The following is a 22,056-nucleotide window of genomic DNA, read 5'->3' as shown; positions in this document are numbered from 1 at the left end:
GCTCTCAATCTTTTGCTCCCAGCAAAAGTCCGATGGAGCATACACACGGTCGGAATTTCTGACCAAAAGCTCACATCCGACTTTTGCTGTTGGAATTTGTGATCGTGTGTACGGGGCATAAGTGTATTTTTTTCAACAGAACAAGCTCTCCTGCAAAATATTATTATTACTATACACGATTTCTATAGCGCCAACAGTTTACACAGCGATTTACAATGTAGAGGGGGGACAGCACAACTACAGTACAGTTCAATACAAAAGGTACAGGAGGGCCCTGCTTGTAGAGCTTACATTCTAAAGGGAGGGGGTGGTGGTACAAAAGGTAATAGCTGCAGAGAATGATTTGATGGGGGTGGCTCGTGGACAGTTATGTGGGTGTGCGATAGGCTTCCCTGAATAAATGAGTTTTCAGGGATCTCCTAAAGGTGGACAGGTTAGGGGCCGGGGCAGGGAGTTCCAGAGGATGGGAGAGGCTCTGAGAAAGTCCTGAAGGCAAGCATGGGAGGAGGTAATAAGGGAGCTAGAGAGCAGGAGGTCCTGGGAGGAGCGGAGGGGACAATTTGGGCGATATCTGCAGATGAGGTGGGTGATGTAGCTGGGGGCAATGTTGTGGATGGCCTTGTATGTTGTGGTTAGTATTTTGAATTTTATACGGTGGGGTAGGGGAAGCCAGTGAAGGGATTGGTAGAGAGGGGCAGCAGTCATGGATCGATTAGTGAGGTGTATTAGTCTAGCAGCAGCATTCATAATAGACTGAAGGGGGGATAGCCTGTTTAAGGGTAGGCCATTAAGGAGAGAATTGCAATAGTCAAGGCAGGAAATAATCATGGAGTGAATAAGTTGCTTTGTGGTGTCATTAGTCAGGAAGGGGCGAATTCTGGAGATGTTACGGAGGTTAAGGCGGCAAGATGTAGCCAGTGATTGGATGTGGGGGCTGAAGGAGAGGTCAGAGTCCAGGATTACACCTAGCACCTTGCCATGTGTGGAGGGAGCAATGGTTGGGCTGTTGATCTTGATGGTAAAGTCATGAGGGAGGGGATCGGGGAGGAGAAAATATTACAAGCTCAGTTTTAGAAAGATTGAGTTTGAGAATATGGTGTGACATCCATACGGATATGTCATTCAGTAAGTTTAAGATCCGTGAGGGAGATCGAGGGGGTGAGTTGAGGAGTGGAGAGATAGATCTGGGTGTCATCGGTGTAGAGGTGGTATTGGAAGCCATGGGAGGTTATCAACTGGCCCAGGGAAGAGGTATAGAACGAGAATAGGAGAGGCCCAAGGATGTAGCAAATGTAGTAGTTTGAGTGTTGAGACAAATCATTTAATACTGACAGGGGTTTTCCTAACAATGATCATCTTTAATTTATTCAGGTACAATGTTGAATGACTGAGTAATTTCCATTCAAAAATGGCCTTGGCAGGAAGAGGGTGAAGGTGTCCAAGCTTAAAGTGTTACTAAACCCACAACAGTAAAATCAGTCTGTATATGCAGTAAAGCATGCTTGTTGTACTCACTGTGGAACTTAAGGGGTTAATTCTCTGCATTATGTAAAAAGGCTGTTTTATCCTGTATGCACCCATCCTTCCCCTCCTGCACTGTTTATCTGGGGAAGGCCAGCTAACACAGGCAGGGTAGCCAACCTGCACATGCTCAGTTGTGTCTTTTATGCTGTAGTGTCGAGAATATTTCCTTGTTGAGCTGGACTAGCCAGGTCACATGATATTGACATCACACATGACTTTCAATTTTTTTATTGTTTTTACTGGTAAAGACGGCGATCTGCGATTTGTAGCGGGCCTGCGACATTGTGGAGGACAAATCTGACCCTAAGTGACATTTTTTGGGGATCAGTGACACCAATACAGTGATCAGTGCTAAAAAAAAATGCACTGATTACTGTATAAATGACACTGGCAGGGAAGGGGTTAACTACAGGGGCGATCAAAGGGTTAACTGTGTTCCCTCAGTGTGTTTCTAGCTTTGTGGGTAAAGTGGTGACAGGAACAACACAGAGATCGCTATTCCTGATCACTAGGAACAGCAGATCCCCATGTTGTCCCGTCAGAACGGGGATCTGCCTTGTTTACACAGGCAGATCCCTGTTCTGCCTCTCTGTACCGCGATTGCGCATCGGCTCCTCCTCCATGCAGGGGGGTGCGCGCGTGGCCACACTATCTATTGCATGAAACAACATACAGGTACATTGTTTCACGCAATAGAGCCACCCTACCCCAGTACATATGCATTGGGCGGTCTTTAAGTGGTTAATATAATAATAATAATATTATATATATATATATATATATATATATATATATCTATCTATCTATCTATCTATATCTATATATAAAATATATATTGTTTTCAAGCAAAAACTCTTCTATGTGGTCTTTTAATAAACTCTAGCATCTTCCTGACAATAGAAGTTAAGCTAACTGGTCGGTAGTTACTTGGTAAAGACTTTGATCCCTTTTTTTATATGCTCACCACATTGGCCTTGTGCCAATCTAGTGGTACCAAAACGGTCATTAATGAGTCTCTAAAAATTATAGACGTTTATTTTGTCTAAATATTTCTGGACCATATCCATTTTGAGCCATTGTGATTCTTCTGGGGCTATACCAATAGTATCCACAGTTAAAGAGGTTGTAAAGTCAGAAGGTTTTTATCTTAATGCATTCTATGCCCTCGATTTTTATCAAAATTATGGATACTTCACTTTTTGTCTCGCAGACACCAGGAAAACTACAGACAGTGAATCCCCCGTAGCTGGAACACAGACACCAATAATCTTGATAGTGGGGAAGGGAGTGTAAAATCTGGTGTAGCTGTGGATTGTGGCCAATCAGCTTCTAACTTCAGCTTGTTCAATTAAAGGGGTTGTAAAGGTTCGTGTTTTTTCAACGTATGCATTAGGGTGAAAAAACACCTGTCTGTGACCGTCTCCCCAGCCTCCCCATTTTACTTACCTGACTCCTCGAACTTGTCCCACGGGGACGCGCTGTCTCTCTGCTAGGGGGTTCTCGACTGTTGATTGGATAGATTGAAAGCAGCGCAGCCATTGGCTCCCACTGCTGTCAATCAAATCCAATGACATGGCCGCCGGGGGGGCGGAGCCGAGTCCTGCATTCGGCGTCTATGGACGCCAAATGCTGGACTCGGGAGTGCGCCCGCAAGGTAACCCCCCGGGAGAGCGCTTTTCCCAGGGGGCTATCTGATGTGGGGAGGAGCCGAGAGGAGAGAGCAACTGAGGGACCCCAGAAGAGCAGGTTCGGGGCCACTCTGTGCAAAATGAGCTGCACAGTGGAGGTAAGTATGATATGTTTGTTATTTAAAAAAAAACATGAACCTTTAGTGTCACTTTAAGCTTTGACACATAAAACCTGGAAGTTGTTTTTTTTGCAGAGCTGAACCAGATTTTGCACTCTCCAGTTTTAATAAATCCCCCCACCACCATGTTTTTAACCCCCCAAACACTCTATTCAAAGCTATGGTAACATTTTGGCTTTAGATACACTTTACCTTATTTTATTACTTACTGACATTCAATGTTAAAATGTCAGTGGTGGTTATAGTAAGACCTCATTTCATTGGGGTAAACTGTAATTCAAATTCTAGCTTGTATAACAAAAAGAGATTCACTTACAACTCCTTCTTGTTTTGTCTTAGAGCTGAGATGCTTTTTGTAGCGGCTCCTGCCTCTTCTGGTGCTGGGCTTTGGAACACCTTATCCACCACTTGTGCCTCCTCATAGTCAGTGATCACATCTGCTGTTTCACCATTCAGTGAGTCCATTTCACATAATAAATTTTCATCCAACGTGTCTAAGCTCTCCTTGGATCCCCGCTCTATCAGAGGCCACTCTGTCTGTGTCCCAACTGTAATCCGCAAAGGGGTCGTTATCTCTTGTGCATCTTTCTTAGGCGTACTGTAGAAAAAAGTAGAACGTTTAAACATCAAAGATGTGCATTTGACTTCAACAACAATGGTTAAGGCTGGCAATAGACAGCATTCATTTAGGCTGATTCCTGTTAAAACAGCTGAAATTCAAACTGTGGATGGCCCTGTAAGCCCCCCGACTCAACAAAGCTATCAGCCAAACAGTGACTGCATCCTATTAGACACAGTCACTTTTTTAACAGCACTGTTGTTCAGACACACTTGGTAGGGTCGCCACCTTTTCTTCAAATCAAACCCGAACACTTTAGCAGTGCACAGCAATTTTTTTTTTTTTACAGTATAAACTATACATATATTTTGCATTTAAATAAAATTTCTAATCATATGTTGTTAATAACAAGAGTCCCCCTTTACATCAGAATCCACACAGTTCACCTTTTACACCTGAATCCACAGAGTTCCCTTTCACTGTAAGGGGGTATTTTGCAGACTCTGAGGTAAGGGATGCTCTGGGAACCCTGATTTAAGGGGGGAACACTGAGCACTCTGATGTACGGAGAGGACTCTGCTGTAAGGGGAAACACTGTGGCCTCTGGTGTAAAGGGGAACTCTGATGTAACGAGTGCTCTGAGAACCCTGATTTACCTTAGTGTACTCACTCAGAGGCAGGAGAGAGAAGGGGGGAGACTTCAGTCACAGACAGGGATGGATGGTGAGATCACTCACCCCTTGGCAGTCAGCACCTTTCATCCAGATGTATCGGAGGCTGCTGGACTTCCAATTTCCAGCCCCCACTATGCTTTTCTGAGGCTCAGAGCTGGGGATTTGAGTGTGGGCAGACACAGAGGGGTAGGGGTGGGAGAAAGAGGTGCAGATCAAGCCCTCTCTCCTCTCCCGTCAGTGTGGGGGGCAGGGGGTGGGGGAATTGTTAGTATTGTTAGTGCTGGCTTTGGGCAGTGTGAAAGAGAGCAACAGAAACTCTCAACTAAGCCAACTGCAGCCAGCAAACCTGCTGGGAAGCCATAGTCCAGTCTGAATAATGTGTCCAGGTTTCAGGCAATCTGCAACCCAGACGCATGATTCCAAACCCGAACTGGTGGCAACCCTAACCCTTGGGTGCTGCTGAATACAATAGCAGTAGGCAGGGGCTGACTAGAAACTTTTAGCCCAGGGGGCAAGTACAAACCATGGAGCCAGCCACTGAGCCATGGATGACCGGATGGAAGAGTCGGGCAGGCTCATAATGCAAAGGATATGCAAAAAAGAAAAAGCTAGCAGAGTTCACCTTAGATCAAGCCACAACAATGATCTAAGGTGAACACTGCTAGCTTTTTCTTTTTTGCATATCCTTTGCATTATGAGCCTGCCCCACCCTTCCATCCGGTCATCCATGGCTCAGTGGCTGGCTCCATGGTTGTGACTCCAGTGTGAGAATATTGGACACTCGAGGACATCGTTCACTGTTCCTGTCCCTCTGTTTGACACTTCAGGATCCTCCGAACTGTTCCTGTAATACCGAGGTTTCGGTTACCCATGCCAGTCCGATCTGGTATTGCTGACATCCAAGTCCATTGGTTCTAGTAAGAGTACCCACTCATTTTTTATTGTTGTCATTTGCTACGGATACTAACCCTGGTGTTCCTGGCTCCTTATATGAAGAATCCTTCATTTGTGGTGTATCCGCCATCACTTGGGACTGACCCACTTGGGATACATTACTTGTCTCCTATTGTCTTAGGCCCCTTTCACAAGATCGGACCATTCAGGTCCGCCTGTCAGTTTTGACGGCGGACCTGAACGGGCCCTCCATGTTAGCCTATGGTGTGACGGATGTCAGCGGAGACATGTCCACTGACATCCGACCCGGTCCGATCCGCTAAAAGCAGATGGATGCCTCTACGTTCGGATCCGTCGCTGGTGTATCGGATCGGGTCCGATCTCTCCATAGGCAGCAGTGTCTCTTGACAAGCCCCTCCCCGCTCAGTGAGCAGAGAGGGACCTATCATCCGCCGGCTCAGCGGAGATCAACGGAGAGATCTCCCGCTGAGCCGGCGGACCGAGGCGGACTCCGTGGAAGCGGAGTCCGCCTCGTGTGAAAGGGGCCTTACAATTGGGACTTATTTACGTTTAGATTGTATCACTTATGTATATGTTTATTCATGTATTTACACAGTTTACTAGCACTGTTTTCTCACTAGCGCTACATTTTCACCCACTTCTATTTATGAATTTTTGTAACATTCATAGGTAGTTGCTTTCTTTACAGGATAGCGCAATAATTCTTTGCACTTTATAATTATCCATTGTAGAAAATATATATATAAGTAAAACACAAGGGAAATAATGAACATGACCTATTGAGGAGAGTACCTAGGTATTGTTAATGCTAAAAGTGAGAGAAGTATACCAATAGTCTGGTTAGCCTCAAGAAGTTATATATCCAGTACCATTGGTCTCGTTCAAGTACATATCCTTTCTTTTGGAACATTTTGTGACCCGCTCCCAGATCGAAGGCGCGCTCTCTCTCTCTTTTGTTTTATTTTCAGCTTCCAGTACCCACTAGTGTTGTTTGAAAGCAGCAAGGTTCTTTGGACTTCAGTTACCCTGTTTAAAACTGACTTTACATTTTTTCCTTTGACTGTGGACTTGTCCATGCAGTAACTCCAGGCATTAGCGTAATTACTAGTTGATGGTGTTTTAGTTTGCTTCATTTATGAACGAACGCATAATCAGGTATGGATCACTCACTGTGTTCACTCACAAAAGGAAGGGGCAGTAAGTGACGTATTTATCGCCCCCTTCCCTGAAAATCCCCTTGTCTTCTTGTAGCTGCTCCCGGCGGGAAAGGAAAGGAGGGAAGCCTACAGCGCTGTAGGGGGGGTTCAAGCAGCAAGAGAAATCCTGATCAGTGCAGTGGGTGGGGGAAATAACTGTAACTAATCTTTTGTGGCTCTCACTGCAGCAGCTGGAGCAGGGGATGTTGGCTTTCAGCTGCTGCAGTGAGAGCCACAAAAGATCGGTTTCAGTCATTTCCCCCACCTGTGGCACTGATAACCTTCTCTATCCACATACAATTCCTCCTGTTGGGGAGGGGGAACTGCTAAAAGATGACCCTGCTCATGGGGCAGTGTTGCCAACCCCCATTACTTTTTTTTACTGACAAGACATGAAAAATGTACTGATGGAGCATTTACTAACAAGCTGAAACATGACAGAGACTCCTATTATAAACAAAGTCAATCAATATTTAAAGGCTAAATTCACCATTAAGGTAAAAATTTTTAAATGTACATATTTTTGCAGGAAATAAAATGTGCATTTATTATTTTTACCCACAGGAGCCTGCAAAGCATTTAACCTGTGCGCAGTGGATCATGTTCCTAATAGAACAGGGGGGCACCTTGGAGGATGTATAGGGGCACTCTGGAGGTACTAAGTTACTACCTCCAGAGTTCCCCCTTAATGCCTCTAGCGTGCCCCCTTACATCCTCCAGATTGCCCCCCTTAGTGCCTCTAAAGTGCCCCATTACATCTTCAAGTGTCTCCTTAGTAATACTGTATTAAGTGGGCAGTCTGGAGGATGTAAAGGGGAACTCCGGAGGCACTCTTGAGGTACTAAGTTAGGACGTCCAGAGTGTCCCCTTACGTTCTCCAGAGTGCCCCCTTACATCCTCCTCCAGTGTACCTCTTATGGTCCCCTCATATCCTGCTCCTCCAGAGTGCCCTCTTCCAAATACCTTCTGGCCTGGCCTGCAACTTGTGAGTGGCTGGTGGTAAAACATTTTAGAAAAAAAAATTCTTGTTGGTGACTCTGAACTGTGTATAAGCAGTCTAGAGCCAGCCTGTGAACTGCCAAGCTCGGCCTCTACTTATGCGGCGCGGCGTGTAGATATAAGCCACATCCCACTGCGTGATCTGAGGCTGAGCCACACAGTTCCTTGTCTGGCTCCAGACTACGTTTGCACAGTTCAAAGTCACTGACAACAATTTTTTTTCTAAAGTGTTTTACCGCCAGCTGCTCGCACATCATGGGCGGCCAGGCCAGGAAGTAAAAAAGTGCTTTTTTCCATGGGAGCGGGATGTACTCACCGCTCGCTTCCCCTTTGTCTTGCCTGGAAAAGCTCGGGAGAAATCACAGGTGCAGCAGAGTGTGGGTAACAGGGCCAGAAATTGTGACCAGACCAGGCTACTGCTGAGCAAGACAGGTGCTCTTAATGTGTAAAAGGATTGAGCTGGCAACTCTGTAGTCCATATGGCGATTTTAATGGTTGGTTACATAAAGTGACAAGCAAAACAACTGACGCGTTTCGCCAATAGCCTTAGTCATAGCAAAGACTAAGGCTGTTGCAGAAATGTGTCAGCTGTTGTGCTTGTTACTTCATGTAACCAACCATTAAAACCGCCGGCTCAATCCTTTTGTGTTGTGGTGTGTAAGGACACACTGAGTCTGAGCACCTGACAGAGGATCTTGCAAATTGAACTGGGAGTTCCACGTTGTGTGCACTGTCTCTCTTCAAACTGCTCTCCTATTGTGGTGTTTGAGGGGGCTCAGGAAGACTCACAGCACCAGGCATGCAGAGAATGCAGGGACAAGAGGTATGTTGGCTGGAATGCTGAGAAGGAGCGGGTGCAGTGACAGTGCTTAAAGGGGTTGTAAAGGTAAACATTTTTTCACCTTAATGCATTCTATGCATTAAGGTGAAAAAACTACTAACAATACCGCCGTCCCCAGCCCCCCGTTTTACTTACCTGACCCCTCGAAATTCGGCTGCTCGTTCACGTCCTCGATTCCGCTGCTCAGCCTGGCCGCTGATTGGCTACAGTGGATGGATTGGAAGCAGCGCAGCCATTGGCTCGCGCTGCTGTCAATCACATCCAATGACGCGGCGCGCTGGGGGGCGGGGCCGAGTGATACAGCGAGCGGCTATAGCCGCCGGCTGTATCACGGGAGCGCGCCCGCAATAACTAACCACCATGCGAGGGAGCTCGCATTAAGGTGGTTAATTATTGCGGGGAGGAGCTGAGACAGCCGCCGAGGGACCCCAGAAGAGCAGGTTCGGGGCCACTCTGTGCAGAACGAGCTGCACAGTGAAGGTAAGTATAACATGTTTGTTATTTTTAAAAAATAAAAAAAATACCTTTACAACCCCTTTAACCTTCATTATCAGAGAAGGATCAGGATGGGAGAGAGAGGAGAGGCACCCTGCTGGGGCTGCAAGACTAGGAGATACAGGGGTTTATTTACTAAAGCTGGAGTGTACAAAATCAGGGTCACTTCTGCATAGAAAGCAATCAGCTTCCAGGTTTTATTGCCAAAGCTTAATTGAACAAGCTGAGGTTAGAAGCTGATTGGTTTATATGCAGAAGTGACCCTGATAGGTAGGAACTGTATTTGTAGTGCTATCACAAGGGTGGAAGTCTTATACAGTATATACCAGCCTTTTTTAGCCAGGGTGCCCAGGCACCTTGGTGTGCCTTGAGGTTTCTTCAGGGGTGCCTTGGCAAAATGCCTAAAAATTGATCGAAATTGTATACAAGGTGGTGGGTGGATAAAGCCTGTCTTTTAGCTACACAAAGCCACAGGTTTTCATTGTGCACCATTACGACATCCTAACAACCAGTGATGTCATCAGTTGATATGGAGGATGTCTGTCTCCTCCACAGCATTCTTGTTTGACTCTCCTCTGCCTCTCTCCCTCCCCATGGGGTCACATTAGCTAGCTGATGGAGAGAAATTGATGGAGAAGAGAAACATTGGAACACTAGTCAGTACCAGTGTGTAAAAGTGTATTTGTTTTGGAAGAAATAAATCACCTCTAACGTTGGGTGTCCTATGTGTGGATGTTGCTGCATTATGTAAAACTATTAGAATAGTTTTTTACATTTTAGAATATAGTGCCTTAAGATTTTCTATAATTTTAAAGTGTGCCTTGACTAAAAAAAAGTTGAGAAACACTGGTATATACAGTACACTAGCTACGTTTCTCATCCTACATTTGAAAAAGTCAGTCCTCAAAAATGAAACAATATCTCCTTTTGGTTAAGAAATGATAGGAAACACATGCAGCCCCATCTTTAGTTGGGGGTTTGGCAGAGTAAGTATAATTGTACATGCTATTTCTGACATAGAATCTGTGATTTAACATTCGGGACTGTAATTTACAATTAACCTATGCACCTTATTTTTTTATTTTTTATGTATCTAATCACAATGCAAATTCATCCCCAGGACAAAGTGAACCATTGCTCAGAGCCCCTGGCAGCACCAGGAGAATTTTCTACATAGCCATAAACATTTACAGTGTATCTAAAGCCAAAACCTTTCTTTTAAAGAGTCCTTTCACACTGAAAGCGCCCGGGCGTCAGCGGTAAAGCGCTGCTATTTTCAGCGGAGCTTTACTGTCATTTTAGCGGCACTATTCGGGCGCTGGTGGGGTGATCTTAACCCCCGTTAGTGGCCGAAAAAGGGTTAAAACCATCCGCAAAACGCAGTTGCAGCGGCGCTTTGCTGGCAGTTCGGCGGCGCTGCCCATTTATTTCAATGGGCAGGGGCGCTTTAGGATCGGTGTATTCACTGCTCCTACAGCGCTGCAAAGAAGCTGCTTGCAGGACTTTTTGTGAAGCCCTGCCAGCGCAGCGCCCCAGTGTGAAAGCACTCTTTCACGCTGGGATTGCAGCTGAGGCTTTTTTCAGGCGCTTTACAGGCACTATTTTTAGCGCTAAAGCGCCTGAAAAACGCCTCCAGTGTGAAAGGGGTCTTATGCCGCGTACACACGGTCGGACTTTTCGTCTACAAAAGTCCGACAGCCTGTCCGACAGACTTCCTGCGGACTTTCGGCGGACTTGCAGCAGACTTTCTAACGAACGGACTTGCCTACACACGACCACACAAAAGTCCGACGGATTCGTACGTGATGACGTACACCGGACTAAAATAAGGAAGTTCATAGCCAGTAGCCAATAGCTGCCCTAGCATGGGTTTTTGTCCGTCGGACTAGCACACAGATGAGCGGATTTCGGGGTCCGTCGTAGTTACGACGTAAAGATTTGAAGCATGTTTCAAATCTAAAGTCCGTCGGATTTGAGGCTGAAAAAGTCTGCTGAAAGTCCGGAGAAGCCCACACACGATCGGATTACCAGCCAGCTTTAGTCCGTCGGCGTCCGTTGGACTTTTGTAGACGAAAAGTCCGACCGTGTGTACGCGGCATTAGTGTTTGATAAAGTAGGGAATTGTTAAAATTCTTTTCAGATTGTTATTGATATCTGTGTCCCCACTGGAAAGATTCACACTTTCTATTTGTTCTGCTGACCATTGTCTCTGGGAATTAATACAACATTTTACAGTTTTCACCAGGAGAGGATTCACACTGGAACACATACATCTGTGCGGTCCCGCATGTTCCGGTTTTGACAGCCTATTCATTTCAATGGGCTGCAAAAAAAAAAACTGGAGTGTGGAAAAATTAGTGTAAGCACTACTTTTTTCAGATTGTGCCGCACCAAGCCGCTTGGTACTGTGGTAAAATGTAGTTCGGTGGCAGAAAATGCCCTGTGTTTGCAAGGTGCATTTTGGGAGCCATTAACATTTATTTGACACCCGCACGCATCTCCTGAGGGCAATGCATTCAAGCGCAGTGTGAGAAATACATATGGAACACACCTTTCCCGCACCACATTTCTGGTGTGAATGGGCCCTAGAGGAGACATTTTTTAATTGGGACTTCTCTTGCAGTGACAATGATCTATCTCTTTACGTTACAGGACAGGAACTGAATGGAAATCCCCTTAGTGGAACACAAATGTCAAAAATGTAAAACTCCACAGGGATTTTAACCACACCCTACTCCAAAAAATTTTGGCTATAGATATACCAATTGCATTGCTGGTCTTTACTTCCTCCATTACAGAAACCTAATACAACATCTAGACTGTTGGCAGGTATGTTCAACCTTGTTCAGATTTTCTGACGATTAATTTTCTTAAACTTGTTATTCATTGGCAATCATGCTAACTGCATTAATTTCATCGTCTTATCAGTTTTTATACTGTGTATAAATAATCAGGAATGGTTAGTGTGGAAATTAGCTTTCTTAAATCAGTGATTAATTCATTACAAAATCCTTACAGGCAGTCCCGAGTTACATACATCCGACTTACATATGACTCATACTTAAGAAAGGAGGCAGCGCGATATCACACTGGTCCCAGAAACCGCTGTGCGGCCATCTTTCTGCTCTCTGCATGCTGTCACATACTGTCCGGCAGACCTGTCAGCAATCCCACATCACTGCAAGGCCAGTTAACCCTTTGCTATGCTATCCAAAACTTAAATAATTTTTCGGCTGGAGTTACATAATAAAAAGGTACCTGCCCCAACTTTCATAAAAGTTCAACTTAAAGTATTACTAAACCCAGGACCCTGCATTCACTATATCTGATCTCCCACAGTACACAGAACATGGAAATGCAATAGTTTTAGTAAATATCAACTGCTGAATACCTTTTCTTATCAGCAGTTGAAGCAGTCCTGTGACTTCTATCAGTGTCTGGTTAAAGCTTGTCCTATGAGGCTGCAGGACCACTGACCCTCCGTCCGGACAGTGCTGATTGGCCCTGTGCTGGTCACTTACACTCTCTCAAGAAAAAAAAAAATCTCTAGCAATACACATCAAACTGAGCATGTACATCTTGCCTCCAAGGCGCTGTTCTATCAGAAGATGCTTTGAGGACTGTGGAAGAAGGGGAGGATCAGAGAGGACGGGATCAAACAGCCTTTTTACACAATGCAGAGGATTAACCCCTTAGGTTCAACAGTGAATATAACACGCATGCTTTACTGCATATACAGACTGAGTTTACTGTTGTGGGTTTAGTAACAAACCTACAGAACCTTGTTCGTAACCCGGGGACTGCCTATATTGTATTTTTAAATATTTCCTCCATCTATTTCCTCCATCATTCACAATGTTTGATTCCCTAGACAGCGGGATATAGATAGGAAGAGGAAGGGACACCACTGTTAAGCAATAAGGCTTTTACTACATTGCACAGCATGGAGTGAGCTGGCTGATAGGAAAGGTCAAGTTTAACCTTATTAATGTTTAGCTTTTGCTGTATTATTCAATCAAAGGCTGGGGTGGAACATGACAATGGTATATAATTGTATCTGTAGTATAGAAAATTTATGGGTCAGGAATAACAAAATATTTTTATTTGCAAAAATTTGGGACCCCTGGATAGATTATATCTCAGGGGACAACAAATGATGATGTAAGCTGGACCCGCGGGACAGCTGTGGAGGAAAACTACACTTCTTCAGGGTGAGTCCACACCATAGAAACGCAGTCCGGATGTGTTCTGGATGCGTTCCAGATACTTTTCTGCATGTTGAGTGCATTTTTGATGCAGTCCAGTGCATTTTTCTCCCTCTTTTTTCCTAACCTTAAATAACGCCATGTGTGGTCCATTGCATTTCTTTATGTGTTTTACAGCGCTCCAGTACAGTCCAGTGCAGGAAAAAAAAGCATTTTTTTTTCATTTTTTTTCTGGAACTGGAATGCACTGGGACGGCAAGCACTGGTGTGGAATATGCCATTGAATTTTGTATTTATTTATATATATATATATATATATATATATATATATATATACACACAGTTGTGCTCACTCATGGTTAGTGTTTGGCTGAAGCCATTTATTATCAATCAACTGTGTTTACTCATTTTAAATCATAATCACAACAGAAACTACCAAAATGACCCTGATAAAAAGTTTACATATCCCAGTTTTTAATACCGTGTATTGCCCCCTTTAACATCAATGACAGCTTGAAGTCTTTTGTGGTATTTGTGGATGAGGCTCTTTATTTTCTCAGATGGTAAAGCTGCCCATTCCTCTTGGCAAAAAGCCTCCAGTTCCTGTAAATTCTTGGGCTGTCTTGCATGAACTGCAGGTTTTAGATCTCCCAAGAGTGGCTCAATGATATTGAGGTCAGGAGACTGAGATGGCCACTCCAGAACCTTCACTTTATTCTGCTGTAGCCAATGACAGGTTGACTTGGCCTTGTGTTTTGGTTCATTGTCATGTTGGAATGTCGAAGTATGCCCATGCGTGGCTTCCTGGTTGATGAATGTAAATGTTCCTCCAGTAATTTTTGACAACATACTGCATTCATCTTGCCATCAATTTTTACCAAATTTCCTGTGCCTTTGTAGCTCACACATCACCAAAACATCAGCGATCCACCTCCGTGTTTCACAGTAGGAATGGTGTACCTTTCATCATAGGCCTTGTTGACTTCCTCTCCAAATGTAGTGTTTATGGTTGTGGCCAAAAAGCTCAATTTTGATCTCATCACTCCAAATGACTTTGTGCCAGAATGTTTGAGGCTTCTCTGTTTGGCGTATTGTAAGCGGGATACTTTGTGGCATTTGCGTAGTAATGGCTGACTTCTGGGGACTCGACCATGCAGCCCATCTTTCTTCAAGTGCCTCCTTATTGTGCATCTTGAAACAGCCACACCACATATTTTCAGAGAGTCCTGTATTTCATCTGAAGCTATTTGTGTTTTTTTCTTTGTATCCCGAACAATTTTCCTGGTAGTTGTGGCTGAAATTTTAGATGGTCTACCTGACCGTGGTTTGGTTTCAACAGAACCCCTCATTTTCCACTTCTTGATTAGAGTTTGAACACTGCTGATTGGCATTCTCAATTCCTTGGATATCTTCTTATATTGCTTTCCTGTTTTATACAGTTCAACTACCTTATCCCGCAGGTCCTTTGACAATTCTTTTGCTTTCTCCATGACTCAGAATCCGGAAACATCAGTGCAGCACTGGATGAAAGATGCAAGGGTCTGTCAGGAGTCCAGAAACTCATTGACCTTTCTTTTACAAAGGGTTTATTAGCATGTAATCCAACATAACACAACAGGTTTTATGTGGTTACATTGCATGATAGGCAAACAAAGAGACAAGGCAGAAAATACATAATGGTATAAAGAGGCATGAGTAATATAAACACACAGGTAACAAACCTAATGTCCCATGAAATTTAACAAAAAGATGGAAGACCAAAATTTGTCTTCCAAAGTGTCCCTGGGTGGATAGGGTGTCTATAATCAAAATGTCCACTTATATTGCCTGGACTTATGCCAACGAAATTTCATGGTCAGGAGTTTCCCTATCAGGCAGGATACATTGTTTAAAGTTGACAGAAATGAAAAGCAACGTGGAAAACATAATGATACAATGATAACCATATTGGCCCGGTCTATACCTAGCAGCCTAATAAAGGTATGGATGATGCATAAAACATAGCAGAGAAAGAAACATTTAAAAGGGAAAAAGAAGGAAAGTCTAGTAGAAAAGAGGAGAGTGAGGAAAGGGGAAAGGAGGGAAGAGGAGAGTCCACGGGATGTGCGTCAGGGGAGTATCAGATCAGGAGAAGTGTGCCGTCAAATCGAGAGGATTGAAAGTGCATGATCCATGGCTGCCAAACGCTAAGGAATTTGTCATGCGTGTCTAAAAGGATGTCAGTCAGCTTCTCATTTACCATGACCTCATTCATACGATTTTTAACTGCTTCAAAACTGATTGCATGGGATTTCCAGGCTTTTGCGATGGTCAGTTTAGTTGCAGTAAAGAGATGTTGAGCTAGCTGCTGCTCCGGGCGTAACAACTCTACAATTGGTTTACCAAAAAGGGCTTCGTAGGGGTCCCTTTTAAGGTTTATGTGAAATAAGTTACGAAGAATGGTGTAAACTCTGACCCATAACCTGCACACCCTCGGGCATGACCACCATATATGTGCCATAGAGCCTTCTTGTGAGCAGCCTCGAAAACAAAGAGGGGAGTAAGTTGGAATGAAACGGGCCAATATAGCTGGTGTGTAGTACTACCTATATAACACTTTATATGCATTCTCCAATATAAGGACATTTCTGGAGCACTTAGGGAGGATTATGGTCATAGTCCGCCAGTCCTCTGGGTCTAACTGTCGCCCCATTCTTTTTCCCATTGAAGATGGTAGGGCCTCAATGGAGGCTTTTTTATAGTAATTATGGATGAGTATATCAATGATATCATGCCTTGGGAGTGGGGTCTGGCTCTACATAGGCCCTCAAAAGGAGTCAGGGTATATGGAGTGGAACGGGATTTGATTAGTTGTCGGAGAAAGTATCTCAATTGTAGGTAGCTATAGTGTTCCCTCAATGGCATATCATGAGAAGAGCGTAAGGCGTCAAATGTCAATATCTTAGTGGGGGTAAACATAGAGTGAACATCTGTAAACCAATGTGTAGTCCACCAGGATTGTGCCAGGTTTTCGCATCATGGAGGGAACAATGGGCAATGAAGGAGTTTCAATAGTGGGAGATAAGGGGAGATCAAGCCTGCGGAGTATTTGACTGAGTCCCATAGTTGTAAGGAATGTGTTAAACATGGTCCTATCGATTTCGGACGGTGAGTAGCAGGGAGCCATGGTAGAGAGGAGACAGGAATAGGGTCGGAATTGACAAGATCTATTGTGGCCCATAGTGGCATCTGGTTTGTTTCATGGAGGTGAGAAAGTGGAGCAATGCCTGCTGCCGCATAGTAAGTCTGCAAGTTAGGGACCGAGGGGCCGCCGTTGATCCGCTGGGCGTACAAGACATGTTTACTGATTCGAAGATGGCTAGATCCCAATATAAATTGTAAGAGCTTGCATTGATGAATGCGTAAGATATACGAGGGGACGGGGACAGGTAAGACCCGAAAATAGTAAAGTAATTTAGGGAAGACATTCGGATTGCAGTTATCCTACCAAACCAAGACAATGGTGGGTGGAACCAGGAGGACAGCGTGTCCGACAGATGTTTGAACAGGGATGGATAATTGGTCTGAAACATTCCCGCGTACGTAGGAGTAATGCCGCGTACACACGGTCGGACTTTTCGTCTACAAAAGTCCAACGGACGCTGACGGACTAAAGGTGGCTGGTAATCCGATCGTGTGTGGGCTTCTCCGGACTTTCAACGGACTTTTTTAGCCTCAAATCCGACGGACTTTAGATTTGAAGCATGCTTCAAATCTTTACGTCGTAAGTACGACGGACCCCGAAGTCCGCTCGTCTGTATGCTAGTCCGACGGACAAAAAAACGACGCATGCTCATAAGCAAAAACTAAACGGAAGCACTCGGTCTAGTAAAACTAGTGTTCGTATTGTAGGTAGCACATTCATCACGCTGCAAAATCTGTGATCGTTCAATGCAGCGCATTTTATTTCTTCTTTACGAAGGCTCTAAAGAACGAAGGTGTTTTGCTGTTCATAATCAGAGTTCTCCCAAACTGATTTCTGGATTCTTTTTCTCTTTGATCTCATGAATGATATAGTATGCCTTTTTAAAACAATGTTTCCATACTAATAATACTTTTTCCCCTTTTTATTTTTTATTTTTTATTTTTTTTATTTTTTTTAGGTTTGTAAAGTTAACACAAAGAACCCATTATTATTTTTTTTTTTTTTTATAGTGTTTATTTTTTAGTTTTTAGATAAAGTTAACCCAAAGCACCGTTTTTGGTTACGTAATTTTTTGGATTTTCAAGACTTACCACTTGAACATTATTAACATTAGTAATGTATTTTTGGTGTGTTTTTTTTCAAACTCAATGAGATTGTTGTCCCTTGTTAATTTAACATTGTGTGTAAAATCAATGATTTCAAAGAAAACACATAAAGTCTTTTGCTAAACTCAAAAAATATCCATTTATTCATGGTCAAAATAAAATAAAGAGGAAGTCAACGCTGGAAAAAGTCGGTGTACCAGAAAATTGGGATCTTGAGGAGTCCATATAAGAGGGAGCACAATCTGGTCCAAGAATCCCAGAGATCAACAGCACCAGCAGATGATCTAGATGTCCCCAGACTGTGGTCCTACAACAGCCTGCGTCTTCTGTCAGACCAGACTGAACCCAGGTCATCATTTTCTTCTCTTCCCTGCAGCCTTTCCTCCACGCTGCCCTGCAGCCTTCCCTGTAGCCTTCTTTTGAGGCTGTGGCTCTGGTGTTTCAGTTGTGGCAGGAGGAGGAGGAGGAGGAGGAGGAGGAGGAGGAGGAGGAGGAGGAGGAGGGGGGGCTGCCTCATGTAGTTGGGTGTTTTGTGTTAGCGTGCCCTGCAGCCCCTTATGGATTGTTTCCCCAAATAGGCGCTCACAAATGAGGCGCTGCTCCCAATCCATCTGAAGAAGCCTGCTGGCTAAGTAGCAGCCATAGGATTCTTCCGCTTCGGGGGGGCTTTTTAAAAAACGGGTGGCCTCTTGCATGAGGCGCAGGGATGCGTCCTGTGTGACCATCCCCTTCCTGGCCCTTTTTTTGGGAAGGTGGAGGGGAGGCACTTGGGATTCGGTCAGGCTTCTACTGGGCCCAGCCACCTCGCTTGGCCCAGCCACCTCACTGGGAGCAGCCACCTCACTGGGAGCAGCCACCTCACTGGGAGCAGCCACCTCCTGCCTGACACTGGGCCCAGCCTCCTCCAGGATGATGGTGAATCCGGCCTCCTCCAGGCTGTCCATGGGCCTGGTCTCCTCCTGCCTTCCACTTTCCCCACATTCCTCCTGGATGGACTCATCCTGTGTATAAAAAAAGGACAATAGTTTGAGTATATTTTTTTGGCTTCATCAATGACACACAGTTTGCTTCTCATGAATAGCAAATTCAATGTGAATACTTCTCTTTAATAAAAGAGTCTAATCAGACACCATAATTATTTCAAGCAGGTGCCAAACATATTTAGCCACTACTGTCAATTGATATGTATACCCAATTTTGAGTGCCAAATTATTTTAGACAATTATAACATCCAGTTAACATCATTAATATTAGTACAGTAAATATTTGTTTAAATCATTTACCTGACTCCAGATGGTCATATCTGGTTCATCCAGGATGGAAGACCCAGCTTGCTCCTCATCAGCCTCTGCTGGGGTGGAGGGAAGGGTGGAGGGAAGGGTGGAGGGAAGGGTTGAAAGTGATGGCCTGGCTTCATTCTGGTCATCCAGAAAACGGAGTTGATTGTAGTACCACAGCCTGGGTACATAAACATCATCTGCTGATGCTCCTGATCTCCTTGATTCCTGGATCTTCTTATGCTCCCTCTTATACATGTTCCTCAAGCCCCCAATTTTCTTGAGCAATGTCTCCATTGTTGCTTCCGGGATGGTCGCCTGGACAAAGGCCAGAAGTCTCTCCAGCGTTGACTTCCTCACATGCTTAGCATAATACTGAGGGTGTTTCACCTCCCACAAATTCCTCATCTCTCGATATTTGGAAATAAAAGATGTAAGGAACTCTGGATCCTTAAATAGGGGATTCATTATATCTGGAAAAGATGAAGTCACAAGACAAAAAACACTTTTATTATAGGTTTCGGCTAACCCCTCATCATCTTCTCCCTATGTAGGCCTCATCAATCTATCAAGCCATATAGGCCGCTTGCTACAAAGTCATGACCATAAAAACCAAAAAAAAAAAAAAAAAAAAAAAGAATATATCTAAAATTACCTTCGTTTTGTAACGTCCAGGTCCACTATCACCTACCACAGAACGTACGTACGACACGTGCGCAAGGCCCCTCTTTATACACTACGCATGTGTGAAACTCCGCCTGCGTCGCCCGCCCCTGACGTTCGAAATTAACTCATGTTCTCCGCCCCCTAATTCGACGCACAGAACGTACGTACGACACGTGCGCAAGGCTCTTTATACACTACGCATGTGTGAAACTCCGCCTGCGTCGCCCGCCCCTGACGTTCGATTTTAACTCATGTTCTCCGCCCATTTTTTGTTACGGCGCGTAGTGGAGTTAAAGAATGGCGGAGACACCTGAAATGTTGACGACCTCAGGTAGTGGAGACAGCCCGGAGGCTGGAACGTCAACAAAATCTGTGAGGCCTAGATTTAAGGCCTCTAATATGAGTTTTAAAGAGATGGTGGAGATGGTGGCCATTCTTCACAAAGACGACTATGATGGGAAGTATGGGCCTTACGCACGGCCAAATTTGCGCAAGGCCAAAATAATGGCGAAGGTGGTGGAAACTTTGCAGGCATCTTTTGGGGTCCAGCGCTCCAAAGACCAACTGCGAAAAAGATGGTCTGACCTGAAACTCAGGGAGCCGGATCAATACCGACGTATCCGGAAAGTTCTTAAAAAAAGTAAGTACTTGTCGTGTTTTTATCTTGTGTTTATTACCTTGTATATTGCTCCATGTGCTTTTCCTTCCTATCCGATTTTTGTTTTCATCGTTTTAAACGATCTTTTAAGAAACCTCGTTAGTTACATATCTATAGATATATACATATACACATATATATACATGTGTATATATATATATATATATATATATATATATATATATATATATATATATATATATATATATATATATATATATATATATATATATACACATATATATATATATATATATATATATATATATATATATACACACATATATACACACATATATATATATATATATATACACACACATATATATATATATACATATATATATATATATACACATACATATATATATATATATATATATACACATACATATATATATACACATACATATATATATATATATATATATACACATACATATATACATATATATATATATATACACACATACATATATATATAACTATATATAAATATATATATATATATATCTAACTATATATATATATAAATATATATATATATCTAACTATATATATATATAAATATATATATATATATCTAACTATATATATATATCTAACTATATATATATATATATATATATATATATATATATATATAAACGAGAGAGAGAGAGAGAGAGAAATATATATATATATAGAGAGAGAGAAATATAGAGATAGGTAGATAGATAGATATAGAAATTTAAAACATTCTTTTGGAAGATTTGAAGTTATCTTAATTTTTTGGCTTTACATTTAGTTAGATAGTTTGAGATTTTGTTCCAGATATAGAGAGAGATCAAAAGATTATTAACTATATTTTGAGATATTGATATCTATCTATCCGATATGTCTTTCAAATTTTAAATATTGAGGTAAAATAGGAACTCTACACAAACCACTTCATTACAAATGTTGGAAAATTACTATGTACTAAAATATCTGTGTGCTAATTAGATTAAAATAATTTTTTGTTTCACATAGGGGAAAAATCACTCAGCCAACCCAAAGCAAAACATGATTGGGAAATAAGCCCAAGTCCCATTGAGGATGTGGAGGAAGGAGAGGTGGGCGACATGGGCACCCCACCAGGTCAGTGTCTGACACACCAGCTTACGGTAATCTATGCATGGCTGCCTTTTATTTTATGTAATTTTTCTACTCTATTTTAGGTGATCTGGTTGTGCTGGAGTCAAGCAACAGCGCCACCCCCGAGGATGTTAATGAACTTTGCGACATGGGCACCCCACCAGGTCAGTGTCTGAGACACCAGCTTTATGGTAAGGTAAACTTATGTGTGCATATTTCTAAACATATTTTTTTTTTCATTCCACTTTAGGTCCAACTGACTATTTTACCCCAGACAGTGCCCAACGGCTAATTGCTCAAATCATGGCCTGGAATGGGGAGATCGATCAAATGCGGAATCGGCTGGATCGTATGCAGCAGGAAATGAAGGACATGATTGATGTTTTGGGTCGAATCTAAATGCCCTTTTTTAAACCCCAAAACATCAATCATGTCCTTCATTTCCTGTTTTGCTGACCCCATTCTGGGCCTTCTCTTTTTTGTTTTGGCCAGAACATAAATGGCTGTTTAAGCTAATGTAAAAAAGGAGGGCTGTTTCTTGTAAATACCTCACAAATCCACAAAAAAATAAAAATTGATTTTCAAAAAAACACAAAAAATCAAAAAAATAAAAAACTTGATTTTAAAAAACCCAAAAAAATAAAAAACTTGATTTTAAAAAACCAAAAAAAATAAAAAAATAGATTTTAAAAAACCAAAAAAAATAAAAAAATAGATTTTAAAAAACCAAAAAAAAGAAAAAACTTGATTTTAAAAAAACCAAAAAAAAAAAAAACTTGATTTTAAAAAAACCAAAAAAAAAAAAAAAATTGATTTTAAAAAAAAAAAAAAAAT

General features: G+C 42.8%; 2 protein-coding genes across 3 annotated transcripts in view; both read right to left on the bottom strand.

Annotated features, from left to right (window-relative positions):
- EML3 (EMAP like 3) overlaps positions 1-22,056 on the bottom strand; it is a 162,649-nt gene that overhangs the window by 92,151 nt on the left and 48,442 nt on the right. The window contains exon 4 of the mRNA XM_073605302.1: positions 3,648-3,929. Within this exon, the coding sequence (XP_073461403.1) occupies positions 3,648-3,929 (282 nt within the window). The remainder of the gene's footprint in view (positions 1-3,647; positions 3,930-22,056) is intronic.
- On the bottom strand, positions 16,812-19,335 carry LOC141112446 (uncharacterized). Of its 2 annotated transcripts, XM_073605305.1 has the most exons (3): positions 18,789-19,335; positions 18,345-18,506; positions 16,812-18,308 (listed from the first exon to the last, which is right to left on the bottom strand). In XM_073605305.1, exons 1-3 carry the CDS (start codon positions 19,248-19,250, stop codon positions 17,859-17,861), a joined length of 1,074 nt encoding a protein of 357 aa, XP_073461406.1. In that variant the 5' UTR covers positions 19,251-19,335; the 3' UTR covers positions 16,812-17,858. The 2 variants fall into 2 exon arrangements, with proteins under 2 accessions (XP_073461406.1, XP_073461405.1); XM_073605304.1 differs by having other exon boundaries at positions 16,812-18,506; positions 18,789-19,331.

The sequence above is a fragment of the Aquarana catesbeiana genome, linkage group LG11 (genome assembly GCF_042186555.1).
Source record: "Aquarana catesbeiana isolate 2022-GZ linkage group LG11, ASM4218655v1, whole genome shotgun sequence".
NCBI lineage: Eukaryota > Metazoa > Chordata > Amphibia > Anura > Ranidae > Aquarana > Aquarana catesbeiana.
The sequence above is the reverse complement of the archived record's forward strand: the minus strand, read 5'-3'. Positions and strand labels throughout refer to the sequence as shown.

Coding starts and splice junctions, on each gene's coding strand:
- LOC141112446 (XM_073605304.1), bottom strand. CDS start 19,250: ATGAATCCCCTATTTAAGGATCCAGAGTTCCTTACATCTTTTATTTCC. Junction 18,507..18,788: donor ATATGACCATCTGGAGTCAG/GTAAATGATTTA, acceptor TTTTATACACAG/GATGAGTCCATCCAGGAGGA.